The sequence below is a fragment of the Prionailurus viverrinus genome, chromosome B3, assembly GCF_022837055.1.
Source record: "Prionailurus viverrinus isolate Anna chromosome B3, UM_Priviv_1.0, whole genome shotgun sequence".
NCBI classification, from domain to species: Eukaryota; Metazoa; Chordata; class Mammalia; order Carnivora; family Felidae; genus Prionailurus; species Prionailurus viverrinus.
The window spans coordinates 111,965,981-111,990,107 of record NC_062566.1 but is presented as its reverse complement, the minus strand read 5'-3'; the positions used below and the strand labels follow the sequence as shown (position 1 = coordinate 111,990,107).

The 24,127-nt window shown below is 49.9% G+C and overlaps 1 protein-coding gene across 3 annotated transcripts in view; it reads left to right on the top strand.

Moving 5' to 3' along the window:
• The window catches only part of MAP3K9 (mitogen-activated protein kinase kinase kinase 9), an 81,302-nt gene extending 57,724 nt beyond the window's left edge, over positions 1–23,578 (top strand). The window contains exons 4-12 of one of the 3 annotated variants that reach the window (XM_047862709.1): positions 539–687; positions 1,565–1,740; positions 6,553–6,793; positions 8,501–8,623; positions 10,009–10,162; positions 13,484–13,666; positions 13,985–14,097; positions 15,075–15,878; positions 17,199–23,578. In XM_047862709.1, the coding sequence (XP_047718665.1) occupies positions 539–687; positions 1,565–1,740; positions 6,553–6,793; positions 8,501–8,623; positions 10,009–10,162; positions 13,484–13,666; positions 13,985–14,097; positions 15,075–15,878; positions 17,199–17,683 (2,428 nt within the window). In that variant the 3' untranslated portion in view covers positions 17,684–23,578. Of the gene's footprint in view, positions 1–538; positions 688–1,564; positions 1,741–6,552; positions 6,794–8,500; positions 8,624–10,008; positions 10,163–12,502; positions 12,572–13,483; positions 13,667–13,984; positions 14,098–15,074; positions 15,879–17,198 lie in introns of all 3 variants that reach the window. The other 2 variants (XM_047862711.1, XM_047862708.1) reach the window with 2 other exon arrangements.
• The last annotated feature ends 549 nt before the right edge of the window (positions 23,579–24,127 follow it).

The following is a 24,127-nucleotide window of genomic DNA, read 5'->3' as shown; positions in this document are numbered from 1 at the left end:
TCTGTTAAGTGATCAGCGGCAGGAATCTATCCAACCTAATGGGCATTTAAAGAAATCTGTTACAGGAGCAAAATCTGTTCTAGGTGGTCAGGTCTCTGCTTTTCTAAAGCCAAAGAAATATATCTGTGGCTAACGCTGAACTTTTCTTAAAACAGACAAAAAATGTATTCTTGGGAGGCTGCCTCTTCTTCCAGAGTGTTATGTTATGGATAACAGCAGAATAGCTGTGGCTGGCCGGCACGGATTTAAACCCTTAGAGTGGCTCAGTGAATCTCGCGGCAGCCTTGTGAGACTGGCCGTGTTGTTTGCACTTTACAGATGAGGAATCTGAGGAACAAGCCTTCAAAATCAAGTGTGCCTGACTCCAAAGCTTTTGCTTTTAGTGGGTCGGCCTCGTGGTCTCCCGGTCTGTATTCCATTGGTGCATCTGCTTTGTTGGTGTCCCTCCGTCTCAGAAAGAGTGTGGGCAGCTCAGAAAGGTCTCATGAGCCCTGTTGGTGAGACTGCCTTGTGGCTTCTGTCTTCTTCCCCTGTTCAGCTACGGGGTGCTGCTTTGGGAGCTCCTGACTGGCGAGGTGCCCTTCCGAGGAATCGATGGCTTAGCCGTAGCTTATGGAGTGGCCATGAACAAGCTCGCTCTTCCCATTCCTTCTACGTGCCCAGAACCTTTTGCCAAACTCATGGAAGGTAAGTGACCCCTGGCTGGAACAAAACTGGAGAAAGTTTACCTTTCGGCAGCCCTTGGGTACGTTGCGGACAATCCTGCTGGGTCGGTTACTGAAAGAGGAGGTGAAGCATTGGTCACTCACAGAGGAATCCTGTGGGTGGTTGGAAGACCTGCTTGAAGATATGTCAACACCCTGCCTCGCTGATGTCACAGATGTCCCTTCTGTCCATCTACAGTGACTGTAGAGCTTGGCTCAGTAACTAAAGCCTGCTATCCAGGGCTTTAGCATTTTATTACTTAATAAAAAATGAGCGTATTACACATATAGAAGCAAAGAACATCGGAGAAGAAAGGAACTCTAGAAGTCATCTGGTCAGACCCTAAGTGAGAAACCCAAAGCTGAGAGAGGCGAGGTGCACTCCATTAGCTAGTGTCTGAGCTGAGAGTAGGTAGAGTTCACTTTTCCTGCTGCCCAGCCTGGTGCCTTTTATCCTTGCCTTATCATCATCCCATAGAGGTGGGCAAGGCTGGCTCATTTATTTGTGGGAGATGGAGGCCCCAAGTCTCGTGACCCACTGTCAGGACTGGAATCGTGTAGGAACATGAGAAGTCGTGGCTGTTGACCTTCACGCAGGCAGAGTCTCTGGACTTGCTTTTCTTATGCTAACTCAACAGAGTCAGATGGGGGCGGCCGCATTATATTTCCCCATTCAGTCTTTATAATATTGAGGGTGGGCAGCTTGTTTTATTTCCCCAGCCCTATTTGTGGTTACCTACCCAGTGTTTCAGTTTCTGGAAGGAAAACTATTTCTGGTAAGTGAGGTCCCGTAATATTCTAAGTCTTAACGCTTGTCTCTGTCCATTCATGCTTTCTGTCCGCTCACGTGTTCCGTGCAGACTGCTGGAATCCCGACCCTCACTCACGACCATCTTTCACAAACATCCTGGACCAGCTAACTACCATAGAGGAGTCTGGTTTCTTTGAAATGCCCAAGGACTCCTTCCACTGCCTGCAGGATGACTGGAAACATGAGATTCAGGAGATGTTTGACCAACTCAGGGCCAAAGAAAAGGTAAATAAAACAAGAAAAAGCCATGCATTGAATCAGTGGACCTTCCCCACTGGGGCCTCTGGACAAATTCCGACACAACCACCTTCCTGCTTGGTCTGTGGTAACAGAGCAGCTTTTTTCTTCCCGGCTCTACATGGAGAGAGTTCTCCAGGCCTTAGGTATGCCCTGAAATAGTATAGACGTTTTCTTTCTTTCCGGGATATGGCAGGAACAAGTAGGGGAGTCATGATCCAAAGCTCTTCTTACAGAGTATCTATTTCACTGTCCAAACCAGAGGAAGAGCACCACTGGGTAAGTACCAGCAGAAAGTATGAGAAAGTTCTAGAAATGTTTCTTGGTGCTGTAGTGGACTTCTGGGGGTGGGGGGTTAACTTGTTACAGGGATACTTCAACACTGAGCACAGGTATCAGAATCAGAAATAGCGATGGGCTAAAAATACTATGGTTCTGAAACTATTTGGTATTCTGCGTGTTTTTATGAAAAGGGCTCAAGCCCAAACTGACTGAGGAGTTCAGATATTCTTAGCTTACTAAAGATCTACCTTTTTGTTTTGGTGTCCATTCCCTATGTGTCTCCTCTCTTTGCCCTTCATGCCTGGTTAGCAGCCAGTATCCACAGAGGTGAAGCTTAACACCAGCACCTATGTTGCTTCTACTACAGGGGCCAGGCTGGACCTAAGGGCTATAGCTGCGGGCATAAGCGGCGTCCATGTGTCTCTTGGTTAATTTCTGCTTTCCCTTCTCATTCCCCATTATGGGCATTTGGGAAGCAATTTAATATAATAACAGTAGCTAAAATTGTGTATGTCTTTCAAGTTCTTTCACTTGAAATGTCTGATGATAAAAGAACCTTGTATCATTTTTATCTTGGGGGGGGGGTGGTTATGGCCCTTGCCCCCAGCATGTAGGGCAGGTATTCTCTTTTTCATCTCAAGGCTGAGGGTCAGTGACTTGTCTAAAGTCACACAGCCAGCATAGTGAGAGGCAGAATCTTGAACCTGGATCTTCTGATTCCAAAACCTTTTTCTCTCCAATATAATTGTTGTTTCCCTAAACAAATGACTTAAAAATCATTTCTGGGGGCGCCTGGGTGGCGCAGTCAGTTAAGCGTCCGACTTCAGCCAGGTCACGATCTCGCGGTCCGTGAGTTTGAGCCCCGTGTCAGGCTCTGGGCTTATGGCTCGGAGCCTGGAGCCTGTTTCCGATTCTGTGTCTCCCTCTCTCTCTGCCCCTCCCCCGTTCATGCTCTGTCTCTCTCTGTCCCAAAGATAAATAAACGTTGAAAAAAAAATTTTTTTTAAAAATCATTTCTGGAGCTGATGTGAAGAAATTAAACTCTTTTTTTTTTTTTTTTAATGCCATATAGCACTCCTAAACCTGGTACTATTTGGCAAGTCAGTGAGCATTCTGCAGGGGAATGGAGTGAGTCTATGACATCTTTTGTGACCTGGGGGGTGGGGGGAATCCGACACTGACCTTGGAGCAGAGTAATTAATCGAGTTTGTTCCTGTTACTAATGCTATTCCAACTAGAAGAAACCTAGAGTTGCTGGTTCTTTTTAGACTGTTGAATCATTTGACTCTTGGTTTTCTTTCTTTTGATTGATGAAATTATAAGGGTATTAGCCACCAAGAAGAATGAAACTTGGATTTTGTCAGTAAATAGTTACTAGGATAAGCCAAACCCATTCTCATAACAGCTAACATTCGTAGAGCATGTTCCCTGTGCCATGCTCTAAGTAATTACTATGAATTCTTATGTAATCTTACACAATAAGATAATAATTGTCTTATGTACCATGTGCTGTCAGTGCTGTTAACTCCATATTGCATATGATGCCCATGGTAATTCACTCCAGGCCACTATTCAGCCAGTTTGTTCCAGAGTCCTTGCTCTTTTTTCTTTTTCTTTTTCTTTTTTAAGTTTATTTTGAGAGAGAGAGAGAGAGAGAGAGAGCATGTCCACAAGTGGGGAAGGGGCAGAGAGAGAGGGAGAGAGAGAATCCCAAGTAGGCTCCACACTGTCAGTGCAGAGCCCAACGCGGGGCTCCAACTTAAGAACCGTGAGAACATGACCGTAGCCCAAGTCAAGAGTCAGATGCTTAACCGACTGAGCCACTCAGGTGCCCCCAGAGCCCTTGCTATGATGCCTGTCCATCATAAGGCTTGTAGTTGGGCAAGTGAGGGCGAGATGGATAATGAGCTTTCTCTCTGGAGAGATTCCTACTAAATCATTGTATGCAGATAATGTGATTTGCATACTAGAAGACTGATCCCCAAATAGGCGTTTCACATGTTTGAGTCTTCCAGATATATGGTGCCATTGGCAAGTACTCCACAAATGTCCTGGTTTCCCATATGATTCAGCTCATTCTCAGCGTGTCTCAACTTGACAGCTTCCACATATAGTGACAATGGATTTGTCTCTGGACTGGGGTCTGACTTCCCGCAACAGAGGGGGCTACAACACAAACCATCCCCTAGACAAGAGCGCACAGGAGAAGATGACTTAGGAAAGCTGAAATCAGCTTGAACTTTTTAACTTTCCCATCTAGCAGCAAAATCAACCAACCAGGAATGATTTTTCTCAGTCTTCTGTGTGTGTGTGTTCTCCTAATTGTGAAAACAAAGTACCGGGATAAGGAGAGCCAAGGTTTTGGGGGGAGCATACAACAGTTGCTTATTTCATTAGAGAAGAAGTCCAAAAGTTCAAGCTCATCTCTCAGACACTTTGGATGAATCTGGGTTCCCGTAAAGGTGTGTATTTATAAAATTGAATCCTGTCTCCCCCTCCTTTCTCATTCACGCGTTGACACTGAGCACCTATCATGTACAAGACAGTTTTCAAGGTGCTAATCCTTTTCTCACTTCTGCCTTTTCTATAACATTTATTATCAATTTTGATACTCTCTTGAGAGTAGAGGGCAAGTTGAGTGAAAGTTCCTAAATGTCAGAATATTTTATTCCCCTCAGGTCTCTGTTCTCTCTTTGTTCTCTACCCACTGCTCAGCTTTGCCAATATGTGTTCACAAACTTTTTTCCTAGCTCTAGGCTCCGTTTCTACAGTCCAGAATGACTTCTTCTTTTTTTTTTTTTTCCCAACGTTTATTTATTTTTGGAACAGAGAGAGACAGAGCATGAACGGGGGAGGGGCAGAGAGAGAGGGAGACACAGAATCGGAAACAGGCGCCAGGCTCTAAGCTGTTAGCACAGAGCCCAACGCCGGGCTCGAACTCACGGACCGCAAGATTGTGACCTGGCTGAAGTCGGACGCTTAACCGACTGTGCCACCCATGCGCCCCCAGAATGACTTCTTGTAGTGGAGCATGCCATGGAGAAATTGTAGCTTTCGACCACAGAAGTGTTGCTCTGACTACTTTATTGAAGAAATGCCCATTTTTTTTTTTTTAGGTTTGACTACATCATGCCCCCTCACTTCAGTCTTACGCCCTGGGTAACCAGTGCTAACAGTTTAGATGCCAGATTTGACAATTGTATGTACATGTTCTGTTCTCATTCCTGTTTCCTCTCCTAATACCTAATACCACCTCCCCTTCCCTCCCACCCCCCATCTCAGGAACTTCATAAATTCATGCAGAAGGAAAAAGGGGAAGCAGGCAAGAGGGCTTGCCCATCTACTAGAGCAAGCGCCTGGCAAAGACTTTGGGAAATGTTTTCTCTTCTCTTTGCTGTGCTGTCGTGGTCCTTCCACAGCAAATGGTTGTCCTTTGAGATAAGAGGAGAGTTCAAATCGCATCCCTCAGTAGAGTCACTCACCAACTGAACAGAGGTTTAGAAGACTCCCTTTTTTGAACAATCACTCTGGAAATATATTTTTATTTGAGTGTTAGGTGATGCCTGGAGGGTGATTCATTTCTGGGGGCGGGGGGGCACATTTTAAGCTAGATCACATTTAGTTGGCTCCGGTTTAAGAAACATCCCTTGGGGCGCCTGGGTGGCGCAGTCGGTTAAGCGTCCGACTTCAGCCAGGTCACGATCTCGCCGTCTGTGAGTTCGAGCCCCGCGTCGGGCTCTGGGATGATGGCTCAGAGCCTGGAGCCTGTTTCCGACTCTGTGTCTCCCTCTCTCTCTGCCCCTCCCCCGTTCATGCTCTGTCTCTCTCTGTCCCAAAAATAAATAAACGTTGAAAAAAAAATTAAAAAAAAAAAAAAAAAAAAGAAACATCCCTTATATAATGGGGGAAAAAATTAAAATAGAACCAAGTCTGTGAATTTTTTTTAAATGTTTTTATTTATTTTTGAGACAGAGAGAGAGAGAGCATGAGCAGGGGAGGGAGGGGCAGAGAGAGAGGGAGACACAGAATCTGAAGCAGGCTCCAAGCTGTCAGCACAGAGCCTGACGCGGGGCTCGAACTCACCGACTGTGAGATCATGACCTGAGCCAAAGTCAGACGCTTAACCGACGGAGCCACCCAGGCGCTCCCCAAGTCTGTAAAATTTAAGGACAGGATTATATTTTCTACCCAACCCCCCCCCCCCTCATTTTTTTCCAATCACAGGCAATTTTTATCAGTACTCAGGGAGCACCTGGGAACTACCAGCCCCTGTCTCCAGGGCTGCGGTAGCCGTGTCCTCAGTGTGGCTGTGCCCAGCCTGCCTGTCCCCAGCGTCCAGCGTGGTCAGGTGTCCGTTTACCAGCTACCTGTGAGGCCTGCATCTCCTCCTGGGACCGGGGGTATGGGCATCACAGGAGCGCTGTCCAGGTTTCCGGGAAGCACTGGCCCTCGGGGGCCCTCGGCCTCCACCCCTGCACTGAACGCCCCGTCTTCTCCCCGCTGCGTCTGCCGCTGCAGGAGCTCCGCACCTGGGAGGAGGAGCTGACGCGGGCCGCGCTCCAGCAGAAGACGCAGGAGGAGCTGCTGCGGCGCCGCGAGCAGGAGCTGGCCGAGCGGGAGATCGACATCCTAGAGCGGGAGCTCAACATCATCATCCACCAGCTGTGCCAGGAGAAGCCCCGGGTGAAGAAACGCAAGGGCAAGTTCAGGAAGAGCCGGCTGAAGCTCAAGGATGGGAACCGCATCAGCCTTCCTTCCGGTCAGCGGTGGGGCTGGGGGCGGCTGGGGGGGGTAGGGAGCAGGGCAGCCTGCTGCAGGGGACCCGGGGGGGTGGCCAGGGACGGGGCTCTGGGGCTCAGAACGGAGCAGGTTGGACGTGGCCCGTTCTGCTCACTGGAAAGACTGGCCTGCGGAAAAGCTACCCGGCTCCGGGGGAGTTTTTGAGGGTGACTGATCACAGGGTGTGAAGGAAGACCGACTGGTGGCTGGTGGACCTGACAGGCGGGCACGGTCCAGACTGACAGTCGCGTGGTGGTTCACATAGACACGTCTCACATGAGGCAAGCCCGGCGAAGAGGCCCAGAGCTGCAGGGGCAGATTCCGGGGCATGCGTATGCCAGAGACGAGAGAACGCCATGCTCTGCAGAATAACTTATCTCTGGCTTTCTTTAAATAATTAGTTGTGTGCGAGCAGTGGAGATCAGGATTAATGTGTAAGAATTTGATTTATGCACAACCTTTCAGAAGCACATTGGGTGAATAAAGGCACATCTGGAGTACGTCCAGGCTTGGGGAAATGCAAAGTAAAAGGAATCTGTGAAGTAGAATCTTTGTGGGGTGTAGTGTACCAGTGGAGGGAGGTGAGTGTGTGTTTATGTAGATAAAAAAAGACTTCGTTGTAGTCTAAGTTTATCAGGTCTGGGAAGCAAACCTATAGAAGTGTAAGGAACCAAGGGAAAAGGGCGGAATAGGAACAATAGCCGATGATTGTAAGCACTGGTGGCTTCAGTACAGACAAGGGAATCCATTCAGTGAAATTCCGTGACTTTGTTTGTGGGACATGTTTACTGGTGTCCCTGTTGCACATTTTTTCTGGCCAGGCAACAGGGAGTCTTTGAGTCCCTCTCGAACGTGTTGCGTGTGGTGCCACGCTGCTGCCGTGTGCTGGGGAAAGCTCATAGGAAAACAAGAGCTCCCACCTTCCGGGACGCTGCATCTAGTGGGGAGACCTAGGTGTGAACACTCAGCTGTTCACGCTTCTCGATACATGAGGACGCTGGAACTTAGAAATCCAGAGCTGCGAGTTTTACGTTCTTCATGCTCTGCCATAACTGCCTCTGGAAGACGTCACAGTCTGGACCATTAGCCCCATTGCCCTCACTTTCCTAGGTTCCCACCAAGGATTAGTCCTAATTACTCTGCCCTGCCTGCACTCAATGAGAAACATCAGTCTCCCTGCTTTGGTCCCTAAGAAAAGGGGGCATGTACTAATAGATTGTAAGAAGCAGAACTGTTTTTATTTATTTTGAGAGAGAATTTTGAGAGAATTGTTTTTATTTATTTTGAGCTGAAATCAAGAGTGGGACACTTCATCGACTGAGCCACCCGGGCACCCCAAGAAAAAGGATTTTAAGTTAGATTTCCTAGAATACGCAACAAGTCTCATGTCTTAAACAACTATTGTAAATCTGTATATATGAGATTCGCTTAGACAGTGAATTTTCCTTCTCCTCATATGTTGGTCCTGCTGCCCTGCCTTCTTTGGGGAGAAAGGGAACATTTCCTAGGTGAACAAGTTGCTTCTTGGGAAACTGGGGCCTGTCCCTCAAGCCCAGGACATGTCACTTTTCTCATAGGAACTAGATTATGGGAAAATGCGTCTAGCGGGGATGCATTCACTTTTCTCATAGGAACTAGAGTATGGGAAAATGCTAATGCACACACATGTCTGTGTTTCCCCAAGCAGATTTCCAGCACAAGTTCACGGTTCAGGCCTCCCCCACCATGGATAAAAGGAAGAGTCTCACCAACAGCCGCTCCAGTCCTCCTGCGAGCCCCACCATCATTCCTCGCCTTCGAGCCATCCAGTGTGAGACTGTTTCCCAAATTAGCTGGGGCCAGAACACACCGGGGGCACCTGTCCCCTGCTCTGTCCAGCCACCGACTGGCCCAGGCTTGCTCCATCCATAACTTCTGCCACCTCTCCTCGACAATGTGTATATACATGCACATATGTACGCAAACCCGTAGCCCTCCTTCTTGTCTCTCTCCATTAGCTTTACTACCGCCTCCTCTACCTTTTACTCTTAGATCCCAGCAAAGGGGGTTGTGGGTATCGACGGGATCCTTAGTGAACTACAAAGCAATTTGGAAACTGGTGTGTGATATAGATACCCTGGTACCTGGCCTGGGTTGCTTGGTACCCTGGCCTACGGACCTTGTGCACTCTCCGCCATGTTTGGGGGATCACTGTTTTTCTTTTGTTCATGCTTCCCAGGGAAGGGTGTTTTCAAAGTGTAGTTCCTAAGAAAACTCGCCAAAGACTTTGTGATAGGCCAAATTGGGACCGATTTTATTTTCACCACCGTGTTTACTGAAAAGAATTTACACACACACACGTGTGTGTGTGTGTGTGTGTGTGTGTGTACATGAACAAAGTAGTTCCCCTAACTTAAAGATAGAGATTTCATTTTTTTAAAAGCCCTAGATTTCTGGCTATCCTTGAAAAATCGGTTCGTATCAGTGGATTCCCTTTTTCACGTGGCCGCAGTTGGCTAGAACCAATGGCAGTTTCCTTATGCACCGTATTTTGCCTCAGTCCCCTCAGCTCCCTATTTTTTGGTGTCTGGAATCATTCACTCATGTATGATGTAAGCCTCTGAAGCATTTGGGTTTCAGCCCTTGTTATAAGGTAGCAATGTCAGAAGAATGTTCCTCCTCTCTTACCTAGTATATTTCTCTAGGCCTGTTCCCTCCCCTTCCCCTACTCCTGACTTCCTTCTCCGTAGTCTTGAGTTCCTCATTATCTTTCTTTCTTACCTACAATTCCTTTCTGCACTTCCAAGTCTTCCTTACCCCCTTATATTTTTTCTCTCCTTCCTAACTCCTCACCCACTGCCCCTCCCCGTCCAGTCCCACCCAACAAAACCAAGTTCTTTAAGTCAGATCTGTTTGGAACTCTGCCGTCTGGCTGGCCTGAGCTCCAGCTTTGCATTGGACTTACGAGAATCTGGGCAGTTTTTCCATGTTTGGTACTTTGCGAGTGCTCAGTGATTGGTGGCTGAGGACTTGAAGGCTCCACTTGGGCACAGAGTTTTTGAGGAGGTGTGACTTCTTCCCTGTAACTCCGTGCGTGTGTGTCCACGTGCGCATGTGTCTGTGTCTGTCTGGTGAGGTAGAGGCTAGTTTTGGAGGGGGGGGGGGGGGCCTGTCTATCTTTCTTTCCAGATCCCATCCAACTTTTGTTATTCACAGTGACACCAGGTGAAAGCAGCAAAACCTGGGGCCGGAACTCAGTCGTCCCCAAAGAAGAAGGGGAGGAGGAGGAGAAGAGGGCCCCCAAGAAGAAAGGACGGACGTGGGGGCCAAGTACACTTGGTCAGAAGGAGCTTGCCTCGGGAGACGAAGGGTAAGACCCAGAATGTAAGAGATTCTTTCCACTTAAAGATGGGTATACCCTTTTAAAACTATGATATGAAACACCGTCTCCTCTGTTGTGTTTCATTGCTTTCTGAGAAATTACAAGCTTCAGTTTTCCAATGTCCTCATTTCCTGAACCTCCTAGGACAGGGCTCAGCATACGTTTTCTGTAAAGGGTCAGATAATAAATATTTTAGGCTTTGTGGGTCACATCCTCTCTTTTGCAATTACTCACCTCCTGTGTTGTAGTGCAAAGGCAGCCATAGACCATGGGCACTTTGTAAATGAATGAGCGTGGCTATGTTGATTCAGTAAAACTTTACGAAGGTAGGTGGTGGACAGGATTTAGCCCCCTCGTTGTAGTTTGCCGACACCTGTAGGGGTCTGACTCAGAGTTGCAGGTACATTAAGCATGAACCAAATGTGATGAGTTCAGCCAGGTGTCCTGCTTGTACCCGGCTCTTCCCTTAAAACATCCGCTCAGAGCCAAGAGAAGGAAGAGCAAGGCTTACAGGCCTCTCTTGACTTGGAGGCTTATCCCGAAGCAAGGGCAGGTGGAATGACCCAGCCCGGGTAGCGAGTACACTCAGGTGTGACCCCAGGGCCAACCGGAGCTTCTCTTAGGCCCCACCTCATTGCTACACGGACAGGTGTGAGCGCGTCCTCTGAGCGAAGCAGGGGACCCGGCTTCGTGCCCTGGATGTGCTTGTGTTCTTACAAGTTAAATTCTCTCAAGTCCCGGTTCTTCGTAGGCCAGTCGCTCACCGTGTAGTGGTGGCGAGCATAACCCCTGACCCCAGGCTGCCTGGGCGTGAATCCTGGCTCCGCCATGCCTCACCGTGTGGCCTCATGTTTCCTCATCTGTAAATCGGCGGTTATACCAGTACCCATCTCCCGGGGTTGATGTGAGGATTAAATAAGTCCATTTTGGGAAGTGCATACAAGATTAGCTGGCTCATAGGAAGCATTTGTAATACCTGCTGTGATGGTTCTTCCCTGCTCTTGGTGCATTTTCTATTTCGTACCTTCTTCTTGGTGTTAGAGGCTAGAATCCTGTTTTTTGACTTTTCTGAGCCTGTGAGAATAGGCAGTAATCCCCTTCGCCCTTTTCAGAGACTTTCCTGAACTTGTGCCCGAACCTGTAAGTGGCCTTGGTATTCCTTCGAATACTAAGAAGATTTCATGTCCAAAATCTGTTCTCTCATGTCAGATCTGAGCTGAGAACGAAAATAGCAATTTGATTCAAAAAGGATTGACTCCGAAGCCAGGCTTTAGAAATCACAAATACCTTGGAATAGAAAATTTAGGTACATAGGGTGAACTGCCTGAGCTCTGTGAGGGCTCGATGATGGTCCTCTAGGAATGGTGAATTGCTCTGCTGTGCTAGGTCCTGTAGAGGCAGGATCTCCCTCAGTTTGGATTCCTTCGAGCCCTGGGGTAGAGTAGGGTTAGGTTGGGTCTGAAAGTCAGTCACGCTGAATCCCTGGATGTTTCTGACATTTCAGTAGCTTCTCTGGTTCTGCTTCATTTATAGATGTTTTTCGTCTTGTTTAGTAAATTAACTTTGGTTCATGTTTCAAAATATTAACTTTGAATTTTCTTCCTCCTTGCATAGATGTGTCCTCAAAACTACTGAAGCATTTCATAGAGGTGGGGGAGGGGAGGGGCAGAGAGAAGGAGAGACAGAATCCCAAGCAGGCTCTGCACTGTCAGCATAGAGCCCAATGTGGGACTCGAACTCAAAAACTGTGAGATCATGACCTGAGCCAAAATCAAGAGTCGGACGCTTAACTGACTGAGCCACCCAGGCGCCCCAAAATATGACTTGAATTTTTTATGATTCTCCATTCCTGTTGAAGAAATAAAGTATATTCTGTTCATTCTCGAGTAAAGGCTTCTTTAACGTCAGAAATTTTGGGAGCCTCTGTGTGATAATATTTCTAATTTTAGCCCCTATCAACGGAAGAAAATAATCCCTAACAACAAAAAGCTATATTGAATTCAGTAATGTTAAGTGACTATACATCCTTTAAAAAACGAGTACATATCTATAGGAAACGTATGCACTTGCTTGTAGATAGCTTGGGTATCTGTGGGTTCACGCGGCCTCTGCAGTTATGCTGTGGCTGCTCAAGGACCTTTGTCCCACAGATTGGGAGGTCCTGGGTCTCCTTGTTAGGATTCCTTCATCACGTGGGCTTTGCTTACCGGGCCAGAGGAGGGCAGCTACCAATGTAGCTAGAGTCAAGCCTTGAGGGCTCCCATGTGGGAGATACTGAATTGGATGTACCCACTGTCGCCTACTACTGATTTTCTTTATTCATTGAAGATCCCCTCAGAGACGTGAGAAAGCTAATGGTTTAAGTACCCCATCAGAGTCTCCACATTTCCACCTGGGGTGAGTCTAATCTTCACCCTTTCATCAAATGTGTTCGTAATAGTCCCCTTCCATTTCCTTGTCCTCACAGCACATCCGGTAGAATCAAACCTCATTATTGCCAAGGCTATGCCGATTTTTTTCCTTTAAAGCAGTACCATCGTGCACCCTGGGAAATTCCTGTGTTGGTCTGACTTTCCCTCTCCTCACTTCTCTGACCATTCCCGTTGTGGGGATTCTCCTGGCACCCTTAGTTTTAGGGGGCAGTACATGACGATTTATGCTTTGAACTTTAGCACTGGCTTTGACTTTGCTAATCTGGATTCCCCTTGAACTCAGAGCTGGAGGTGATGTTGTAAGATCATCAGCTAAAAGTCCCAGGCTGTGGGTTTGGTTAGCATGCTTATCCCTGGCTGTGTATTTTGGTTGAAACCAATGGTGGCCGGAATATACTTGAATTCACTGGTGTTTCTGACAGCACTTGAAATAGAGATCTGAAGTGAGGGGAAAAGTTGGTCCCTCTCTGTCCCTCGAGATGGACCGGGAAGAGTGGGCTTTAGCTGAACAGCTTTTCCTGGCCCTAAAATGAGAGCCACCTCTGGTTATAATCCTGGTATGTCCAAGGCAGCCATAACCCACGGAGTCCTCAGCCTTCTCTCTTCGTTGTCCATTAGAGAAAAGACCAGTGCTTCTGGGCCTCTGATTCCCCCATCGTAAAGGGGGTTGATGGGGTGCCCCATCAGGATCCTCAGAGTTACTGGCTGGCAGGTGTGAGCTCATCACAAGGACTTGAAAGCAAGCTCCTGCCCTTTTCCTCTTCATTCCCAGACAAACCAGGGGCTCGAGTGCAGCATTATGTACTACCCACATAGGTCTGTCCCAAAGTGCACTGCTCTGGTGCAGCTTTGTTGGCTGATTTTTGTTTTTGAAAAGTGGATGGCTTGGAAAGTTGCCTAAGCATGCCGTGAGCTTGGAAGGAGAAGTTGAGAAATGGCCCATCCCTGCTAGCTCATCTGCCCAGGGCTCGCCTGGGATCACAAGGCTTCGAATTGCAGTGTCTCTGATGTCAGCAGTGTGCTGGACACAGTGTCCTGGAGTGATCGTCTCTGCCTTAAGGTGGGCTCAGGCAAGACCCTGGCCAGTGCTGGGCAGTCCTCATTCTTCCTGTCTTCTTGCCGGCCTGCCTGCTAGATCTTTCCACAGCTCCGTAGCAGCATGTGAAGGGGTGGGTTCATGGCCCTGCTTTTCTTTTCCTGGAGCATGTGCACTTCTGTTTGTGACACGAGGGGACCCAGTAATGTTCGTTACCCCGAGGCTCTTGGGCTTTGGTGGAATTAAGCACACAGAAAGAGACGTTTCCATGGGCCCCTGGAGGTGAGGGTGGAGTAAGGGAAGTCACCAGTTCTAACAGTTCCCCCATTTCCTCCTATTTAGCCTCAAGTCCCTGGTAGATGGATATAAACAGTGGTCGTCCAGTGCCCCCAACCTGGGGAAGGGCCCGAGGAGTAGCCCAGCCCTGCCAGGGTTCACCAGCCTTATGGAGATGGGTAAGCATGGCCCTTGTCCTGACTGTCCCTGTTCCCTCAGGGAACTTCTGGCCAAGCTTCTGGGAGTGTTTGAGGACCCCTAGTACCACCTCATCGGAATTGTCTCCTCTTTGACCCAACTCCTGGGCCCTCACCCTATTCCCTCTTCATTGGCTCTACTCCCATTGCATCAAACCTTCCCAAATCACAGTTTGTTCCCACTGCTGCCATGGAGCCTGCCCTTGGCCTCCTATCCCAGGGCGCCGGTTGTAGTCTCCTTAGGGCAGTGCAGAGGGTGAGGACTTGAATCAGGCGCTTCCATCTGCTTGGGTCTCTTTGTATTTTAACGTGGGGAGTCTGCAAGACAGGAGATGATGGTGGAAGACACTGTGGTCTTTCTCTAAGGAAGCTTTCCAGTTGCCTATGATTACTGAATGGGTAAGGTCTTCTCCAGGCTCCCTCTCTCTCTCAGATAGGATGTCCTCTTCTCTCTGAAGATTTTCAAGTCTTAGTAGGTCAGTCTACAGCGTAGATGGGCCTTCACCCATGTAGAGGATTCCAGTCCGTTGCGGGACACTGGTCTTGAGACCGGCCTCTAGTCCATTGTTGTAGAAATTCAAGGTCCCTTCCAGTTTTAAGGTGCAAAAACATTAGGGATGTTTCTGTTCTACCCACTATTCTAGGAAACTCACACACTGTACCTCTTGTGTTGAGGATCCCAATGCAAGAAGTAGGAAATTAGCAGATTTGTCTGCACACAGGAAAATAGGCTCTGGAATGGAGAGTGATTGCCTCATATTGGCCACGGTTGAGTGTGGAGGGGTAAAGCCATGTGGGTTCAATGCCCGGTCCTTATCCTGCCTGTGAGACTGTTTGACCCTTGCACTCCTGAAAATCCACCAGGAGGCCCAGGGTTGGGGAGAAGGATGAGATTCTTACTCTTGCTGCCTCATTCCCGTTTCCTGTCCCCCACACCCTGCCATTTTTGTCATCTCCAGAGGATGAGGACAGCGAAGGCCCCAGGAGTGGGGAGAGTCGTCTACAGCATTCACCCAACCAGTCCTACCTCTGTATCCCGTTCCCTCGCGGAGAGGATGGGGAGGGCCCCTCCAGTGATGGAGTCCACGAGGAGCCCACCCCAGTCAATTCAGCCACCAGTACCCCTCAGCTGACGCCAACTAACAGCCTCAAGCGGGGTGGCACCCACCACCGCCGTTGTGAGGTGGCTCTGCTTGGCTGTGGGGCTGTTCTCGCGGCCACAGGCCTGGGCTTTGACCTGCTTGAAGCTGGCAAGTGCCAGCTGCTTCCCCCAGAGGAGCCTGAGCCACCAGCCCGGGAGGAGAAGAAGAGGCGTGAGGGTCTTTTCCAGAGGGCCAGCCGTCCTCGTCGGAGCACCAGCCCCCCATCCCGGAAGCTCTTCAAGAAGGAGGAGCCCATGCTGTTGCTAGGAGACCCCTCTGCCTCCCTCACGCTGCTTTCTCTCTCCTCCATCTCGGAGTGCAACTCCACCCGCTCCCTGCTGCGTTCCGACAGTGACGAGATCGTGGTGTATGAGATGCCCATCAGCCCGGTTGAAGCCCCACCCCTGACCCCTTGCACCCACAACCCCCTGGTCAACGTCCGAGTGGAACGCTTCAAGCGAGACCCTAACCAGTCCCTGACTCCTACCCATGTCACCCTTACGGCCCCCACGCAGCCCAGCGGTCACCGGCGGACTCCTTCTGACGGGGCCCTCAAGCCAGCGGCTCTCCTAGCCAGCAGGAGCCCCTCCAGCAATGGGTTGAGCCCCAGCCCAGGAACAGGTGAGTCCCGTCCTCCTTTTCTCTTTCCTGCCCTTGGGCCTCCCGGGTGTGGCAAGATTGGAGTGAATGGCAAAATTAGAATGACAGTTCCTCCTCTGACTCGGCCCACCAGGACGAGCTGCCCTGGGGTTGGAGAGATGGCCAGGCCGGCTGATTTCTCTCTGTCCTGTGCCTCGGCAGGGGGCTTCCCTGAGGAGTGAAGGCAGACCGCAGGTTCTGGGAAGAATCGGACCCAGGGCTCCTGTAGGATGTTCAGGCCCTGGGTCTTGGAGGGCACAGCGCAGTGCCTTCAGGGCATAGGAGGGGCAGGAGCCGAGCTGTGCTCATTCCCTGAAGTGGAGACAAAAGTTACCAGAAGGAATGCTACACTCATACAGGAGGGGTATTTGTGCCACGTAGCTGGGCTCTTGCCTGTGATTACAGCTTAGTACAGACCTACTCGTGGGCAAGCTTCCTCCCAGGCATCCTGCCTGTATCGCTCATCCCTTGTTCGTGCCTGACTCCGAATCCAGATACATTCCTGTATCTGTGCCTGTGCATGAGCTCGCCTTCCCTGTCTGACGCTGAGCCACCTGGGTGTCCACATCCCTGTCTTTTCCTGCCACTGTCACTTGCTCCCTAGAAGACCGAAACCTGACTTTGCAACCCCTCTCACCCAGTAGGAGAGGAGATGGCGACTGGGATTTCAGGGAGATTTTGAGTGTAAATGACAATTGTATTTTCCCTTTCGGCTTTAGATTTTTTATTGTACTCAGGTATGTGTCCTCTTTGGGAAGAGACCTTATGACTCATCTTCAGATTTTTGAGACCTAGATTTGTTCTGGCCTCACATGTTTATTAAATGGGTGAACTGGAAATAAACAGACACTTCCTTACGTCAGGGGTCAGCAAACTTTCTCGGTAAAGGGCCAGATAGTAAATATTTTAAGCTTTTGGGGTCGTACGGTCTCCGTTGTAATTACTCAACACTGCTGCTGTCGTGGGAGAACAAGCCGTAGGTGCGGCTGTGTTACAATAAAACTTGTTTTGCAGACCACAGGGTGGCCCATGGATCGTAGGGTTTTCATTATGGATGTGACCCCCGTATGTCCTCTTCTTATTTTATTATCGGAGACAGTGAGCATGGCCTTCTAGTTCACTGTTGTATCCCCAGTGCCTCCCAGCACACTCCGCTGCACGTAGTAGGTGCTGCTTAAATATTTGTTGCTTGTGTTATTCCAGGTGAATAGGGATGTGGCAGGTATGGGGAGGGAGCAGTGTCTATCTGGTCTAGAAATGTGTGCCATCACCTGATGCCTCTCCCTCTGTCTCTTTGCCCAGGAATGTTGAAAACCCCCAGCCCCAGCCGAGACCCAGGTGAATTCCCCCGTCTCCCTGACCCCAATGTGGTCTTTCCCCCGACCCCAAGGCGCTGGAACACACAGCAGGATTCTACCCTGGAGAGACCCAAGACCCTGGAGTTTCTGCCTCGGCCACGTCCTTCTGCCAACCGGCAACGGCTGGACCCTTGGTGGTTTGTGTCCCCCAGCCATGCCCGTAGCGCCTCCCCAGCCAACAGCTCCAGCACGGAGACACCCAGCAACCTGGACTCCTGCTTCGCTAGCAGCAGCAGCACTGTGGATGAGCGGCCCGGACTCCCGGCCCTGCTCCCGTTCCAAGCGGGGCCGCTGCCCCCTGCTGAGCGGACGCTTCTGGACCTGGACGCAGAGGGCCAGAGTCAGGACAGCACCGTGCCGCTGTGCAGAGCCGAACTGAACACACACAGGCCCGCCCCTTATGAGATTCAGCAAGAGTTCTGGTCTTAACACGAAAAGGGTTGGGGGCGGGCAAGGGGGAAGCAGGAGGAGATGGGGGGAGCTGGCTGGCACAGCCCTTTCTCGGAGTTGGACCCCCTGAAATCCAGCCCTACTTCTTGCACTGATAATGCACTTTGAAGGTGGAAGGGATGGAAGCAGGGCCACTTCAGAGGGTCCCCTGCCCTGTAGGGCCTTTCTACCCATGTCCACTGGAAGGGGCTGCGGCCATCAGCTCTGGCTGTGTAGGGGAGGGCGGGGTGCGTGCATGTCCCCCACCCTCCACAGTCTTCCTCGCCTTTATGGTGACTCTGCAGGGTCACTCAGCCAAATCTGTCTGCTGCCCCCTCTCCTCAGCCCCCTGGGTAAGCCTGGAGCCTGTCCCGGAGTCCTTTTGTTAGCCCTGAGTTCAGCCTTCCCAAACACCAGTATTGGATGATCTGTGATTGATTTTGCTCCTCTTCCACATTCTTCCCCAGCACCCATGAATCAGAGTCTCATCTGGTGTGAGATACACGCTTTTCTGTGCCCTAAGCCCTTACGTGCCCGCTGGAGGACTGAAGGCAAGGTGCCCCAGTGTGGGACGTAGGAGTTGAGGGACCTGGTACTTACCCGCCTGCCCTTCCAGGTGCCCCGCTTATTTATTTGAGCCCCACAGGGGTAAGGGGACCTGGGGGGAGGAGAGGGAATTAGGAAAAACAGAGTCGAGTGGCAGCAAAGAGGGTAACAGAGTCTGCCCTTGTTCCTTTCGGAAACACACAAATAAAGGCAGAAACCAGCACCTGTTGATGGCATCCATCTCCTACCTGGGGTCTGGACATGGCCAGACCAGTTTCCGATACAAACATGCTCATCCCAGGGATAGTTTCTTGGGAGACTCACTCACTGGTGCCAGTTCTGAAGCCAGAGACAAAGTTCCTGTGTTGGTCCGTTATGTTGTTCTGGTCGTTATGTGTTATGCCCTTCCCTGGATCTTTCCTCCAATCCCTGGAGCCAGTGGATTATGTGTTTGGTTGGTAGATATCTCTGCACTGCACCAAAATAGCATATTGGGGGTGGGGGGGTGGGAGGGTCCCGGACACTGGGAGCTGGAACTGTGGGGATTTCTTCTCAGCCACACCACCCATTATGGGATGCCCTTGAAGTAAAATGGAGCCATTAGTGGTACCTTCCACACACGGATATGGTGAGGCAATGATGTTCGTGGGGTGCTTAGTGAGCCACTGATATACAGGAAGCTTTGAGCCCCAGGCACTGCAGACTGACCGAGGGCTCATGCCTCTGGGCACAGGTGGCCCCTGATGCTGGGCTCTGGACCCTGAGCTGGGTAGGAAGGAGAGCAGAGGCCAACCCTGACTTTTCTGGAATCTGTTTCCTTAACTGGAATGTTGAGCTGCTTGTGGAGCTTCCTCCTGTGTGCCTGCACCATTTCCACTTCCCCTGGGGCCTCCCGTGTCAAGTGTGAGCGGTTGCCTTTGTGCAGGACGCACACGTAAACTTGATTGGGAGCAGAGCCTTGGGTCATGCTCCTCTCCCCTCCAGACTCTCCAAATGTGGCTTCCCTGTCTCTTATCATGGAATATTTCCTTGGAGACGTTGGCGGACCGCCTGCAGGTTCCCTGCATTTGCTGCCCGCCTGCCAGAAGGAGGAAAGCAGTGAAGCTGGCACAGATGATGAGTTTGGTCACCGCTCTGTCTCTCTGTCACTATGATCAAGTCCCAACCCGGGAATGAGGAAAGGGGTGACCTTGGTTTTCGAATGGCTCCCTGTTTTATGAGCTCACTGGCACTTTGGTTCAAGGGCCCCCCCTCATCTTGGGTGGGAGGCACTCAGTTTTGTTGCCCATGGTGTCTCATCTCTCTCCTCTTTTTTCAGTGAAGACTGTAGAGATTTTTTTTTTTTTTTTTTTTTTTTTTGCCTCTGTCCCCTCACCCCTTGGCTTGGGGGGGGGGGGGGGGTTGTGGAATGTGAATCCTATTAACAGTTCCAGCCAACCGAGGGACTCCTCTTCATTCTTGATTGGGGAGGGGGCCACAGATGGTGTGTTCTGGGCCCTTCCCTGGACTCTCCATAGCCCCAGTTCCCAAGTCTCTAATGTGTCTATAAGCCCTTGGCTCCACTAAATGGCCCTTTGGCGGGGCACAGCACACAGCATAATCCAAACCTTGCTGGCTCTGGGCAGTGCTCTGTGCTGTGAGGCAACTGACCGTTTTCTACTTTTTGTTGTTTTGTTAGGTTGCAGCCATCTTTTGGGGAAGTGGTGTAATGGGCACGGAGTGGTGGCCACTTGCCATTGAGTAAGAGGCTGAACCCATTTCTTACTCCTCCAGCCGGAGGAAAGACAAAGACTGGGTCTGCTATTGGTAGAGTTGCACCTGTCGGAGGCAGAAGCAGGATTAGTCTGAGGCTGCTTCGTGAGCTGGCGCAAAGACGGAGGTGTTCTCTCAGCTCCTTCATATCCCGTCTCTGATGGGCCCCTGCCTGCCACATTCTCTCTCTGTAAGGTGAGGCTTGGTGGGATAAGGATCCTATAGAATTTGAGTTGTCCACGTAGGCTCCCTTGTCTCCATGGTCACGGTCAGGAGCAGGCCTTGAAGCTGGGATTGAGCCCCTGCGTTGGCAGTAGCCAGAATCCCTTTTTCTCTTTACGTTTCTTTCCTTCCCTCTGTTCTTGGCAGGTGTTCATTACCCAAAAGTGATTGGATGATTGGAATCCAGTGGCCCCCAGCATCAGGGGCCACCAGTGATGGTGATTGGAAACAGATACTGCTCTCTGCCCTTTGTCCTCAGATCCCTCGTCTCCTTCCACTGATTCTAAACAGGATTATCCTCTGTTTACCCCCCCTTGGGGATCCAGGTCCCTGCCGGGGGCTGAGTGGATGACTCCATTATCCTCAAATTATTTCTAAGAGGCTTGGTGGTTACTCTGTCTTCACTTCACATCCTTTAGTATCCCAAGGGTCTGGTAGTAATGATGAACGTGATGATGATGATGTCTTCTATTTGTCAACTCAGAATAGTGCTAACCTTTCCTCCTGGCCTTTACAAAATTGCATCATTTTCCTTCTGATACACTTGCTGGTAGAGAAGAGAAAATGCTTAAAGAGGAAGAAATTCAAGGGAAGGGAAATTTGAAAGCTGCCTGGACTGGTCGCTGAGTCGGGCACCAAGCTCTAAGACTTGAACAAGGTGTCTGTCTTCCACCATCTGTTTTGCTGTCTGGCTCCCCTTTTAGCCACTCTCACATTTCCTTCCTGTAAAAGCAACCATTACCTGTTTCCCGGTCAAGGGCAATGAGAACATGTTTCAGAGCAGGTCGGCGAAGCATGCAGCTCCCAGCCGGCCATTAGGACAAATTGCTGACCTTAACAGTGTGGTCCTCACCACTTTTGCCTCTAAGGGACTTGCCTAGTGTTTCTTACTTTGGTTTCTGGAAGAGTAGTGGTTTGGAGCTGGCTTAGAATGACTAACGGGGGCCATGGTCAGGCACATCTTCTTCTGCGTTTCTGCAGCACCTGGTGTTTACAGACCTCCTTTCTGATCCCCCCACTTAACTTGTCAGGCTGGTCTTTCCCAGCATTAGTGTCTTAGGAAGGAGGAAAATAGGAGACCGGGAGGCTGGAGTCAGCATCAGAATGACAGTTTGGGGTCTTGGAGTTTTTAGGAGTCATTCCCAGAGTCTTGTTTTTTTCGAGACTGGAATGAGGCCAATTTAATTCCTGGAAGAATCTTTGCGAGAAGGTCTGCCGGCCCTTGGGACGCATGTCCTGGTGTGAGGTTCTTTACAAGGCCCCTTTCCCCTCAGACCACGGTTGCTCAGGGACACAACAGGACATCCCAAGGGCATCTAGGTGTGGCTTGTTGTCAACACTCCTATTCCTCAGTCCCCACATTGGGCCCCCCTCCTCCCTCTGGCCCCCACAAGGAGGGAGACCCCTCCTGAGCATTGCTAACTCTTCAAGCTTGCTTTTAACAAAAGCACAGAACAGCGGGTTCTGAAAGGCTGGATGGCTGTGAATGGTTACACTTCAGGGAGCCTTGATCTTTTCTTCATGTGTTTAATTAAGCCTGTGCTTTTGACTCAGGTATGTGAGCCCCCCCCCCGCCCCCCCTCCACCCGCCTTCAAGCTGGTTGGAAACACTCCATTGCCTCTTGGAGGATTTGGGGGAAGAGGCAGGTGTTGCCCTTGCTGTAGTGCTGGGCCTTTCCTGAAAGCTCTGCCAGAGACTGGCCCTGGGTCAGGGGTGAGAGCAGCCCACACCACAGTGTGTTGTGATCATAAATGACCATGGTGGCAAGAACGGCAGGAACACGGTGACCTGAGCTGCCCACATGCTAGTGTGCGAAGTTGCAAGTGTCTCCTCCCCTCTGTGGACCTGTGAGCCCAACAACGAACTGAGGATGATGCTATCTTCCCTACCTGAAGCACGAAGCCCTTTAACTTTAAAATGTATGGTCCTGGAACCCAGGGTCCAGCACTGATAAGCCTCACCTTGCTAGTTTATTTCCCTTTGTGGAGAAAAGTGTGGGGGTTGGGTGGGGTGGGGGTTGGTTGTAGGTCAAAACCAGCCGAATATTGGCAATTTCCTGTGGTTCAGCCTACTAGGCCACTTGCCTCTCTCCTTGGCTTCAGGCCTGAGGATGGCTTCTTGTCAAGCTACATTTAGTCCTAGGAACACATTCCTAAATGCTCTCTTCTTTCAGACAAATCATTGCTTTCTTAGATCAGGAATTCAAATTAGTAAAAATCCACATCAGAAAGGAGAACCCACTGCTGCTTCTGGGAGTTCTCGGTCCCTGGCACCTTCTGGGCCTTGCCACTGGACCCTTGGCATCTCAGGCACTGGTGTTTGAAGGCAGGAAGCCGAAACCGGAGTCCCGGCTAATTACGGCTAATTAACAGGATTTAGGTGCCTAACCAGCCTGACCCAGCTCTGGGCTTCTGGTTGGCTGTGCAGGTCAGGTGAACCTCTCATCATCTTCTCAGACTGCTGACGATTTCCCATTTGTTCTGATGAGATATTGACAGCCCTCCCGCTTTGTTCATTTCCGGTCTTGGGCACTGGCAGCACCCTGGCCTCCCTAGACAGCTCAGGGAGCCCGGTCATTTGTTGTTCTGAAGGTCGGGCTCTTTCCTTAACCTGGAAGGAAGCCAGTAGGACTGGTCTTCCTGATTCTTACTGCCTGTGGTTCCCTGCATCCCCCGCCTGTAGCCTTGCTTTGGGTTGTTAGCTCACGACTGCAGCTAGAAATTGAGAAGAGCCATTGTGTTGAGCTACATGCCCTTGGTACCCAGCTGCAGCAAAGAAGGGAGATGACGAACTTGTCAACTTTCTCCTCTGATTTTCCTCACTATCCATCCTAAACACACACGCTCACACATTCACACACTCACATATTCACATGCTCACATACAGATTTAGACTATCTTCTAGAGGATTAAGGAAAGAAGTTGGAGATGGGTTTTACTTAGTTCGCAGAAAAGCTTTCTTTGGGATTTTCCTTCCTGTTAGAGCCTTTGAGTCTAGGTAAAGTGAAAGTTCACATATGTGTTCGTTTTGTTTCTCTGTAATTAGCTACTAGTTTTCATCCCTAGGCCTTCCCTGTTTCAGTGTCTTGTTCATATGTCCTAACCCTGTGTCCTTGAATTCCCATTTTGCTTTGGGATTTAAGTTATTGTAATTTGTCAACAATATTTAAAAATAGAAAAGTCCTGAAGGAAACTTACCAGGTTCTTTTCTTTGGCTTTTTTTTTTTTTCAAGGTACTGTAAATTGTTAACTAGGGATGCCAAGCAGGCTTGGTTCAATGGCTAAACCTCTTATCGTATTACAGTGTAATGCCGATTCAGCCTGGTCCCACCACCAGAGCACACACAGACTTGAATAAAACTGTTACAACAATGACTTCTGGTTTGCCGTGGTGCTTTGTAAGCTTATCCTTTCCCCACTTTTTAATTAAACAAGATATCCAAGTAACTGGCTCTTGTGGGGGGGATTTCCATATGTAGGGAAAAATAAAAACCATGGCTGTGGCACAGGAAACAGGAAGTGGGGGGAAAGCCCCCCTGAAGCCCCTGGAGCTCCCAGCTGGACCACAGAGGCCCTTCTGGCACATGGTGCTGAGCCGCACCTGCTGAGATGATTCAGTCTCTTCTCACAACTGACTTCTGCACAGGCTATGGGTTTGGGCTTTCAGAGCCCCTGCAAGCATGTGCTGTCTCCCACCCCTATCATCATCCACCCTGATGTTCCTGGTGAAGTTGTAAATGGGGCTAAGAGGACAAACAAGTGGAGTTGTACACGAGATTTTCTGCCTGTGAGGAAAATCTTGGATTCCTTGTCATCTTGATACTCTCAATGGCACTTGCCAGCTGTGTAACCTCGGGCAAGCCACTTAACCTCTCTGGGCCTCTTCTGGAGCAAGTTGATCACCAGGCAGCCTTTGTGCTTTCA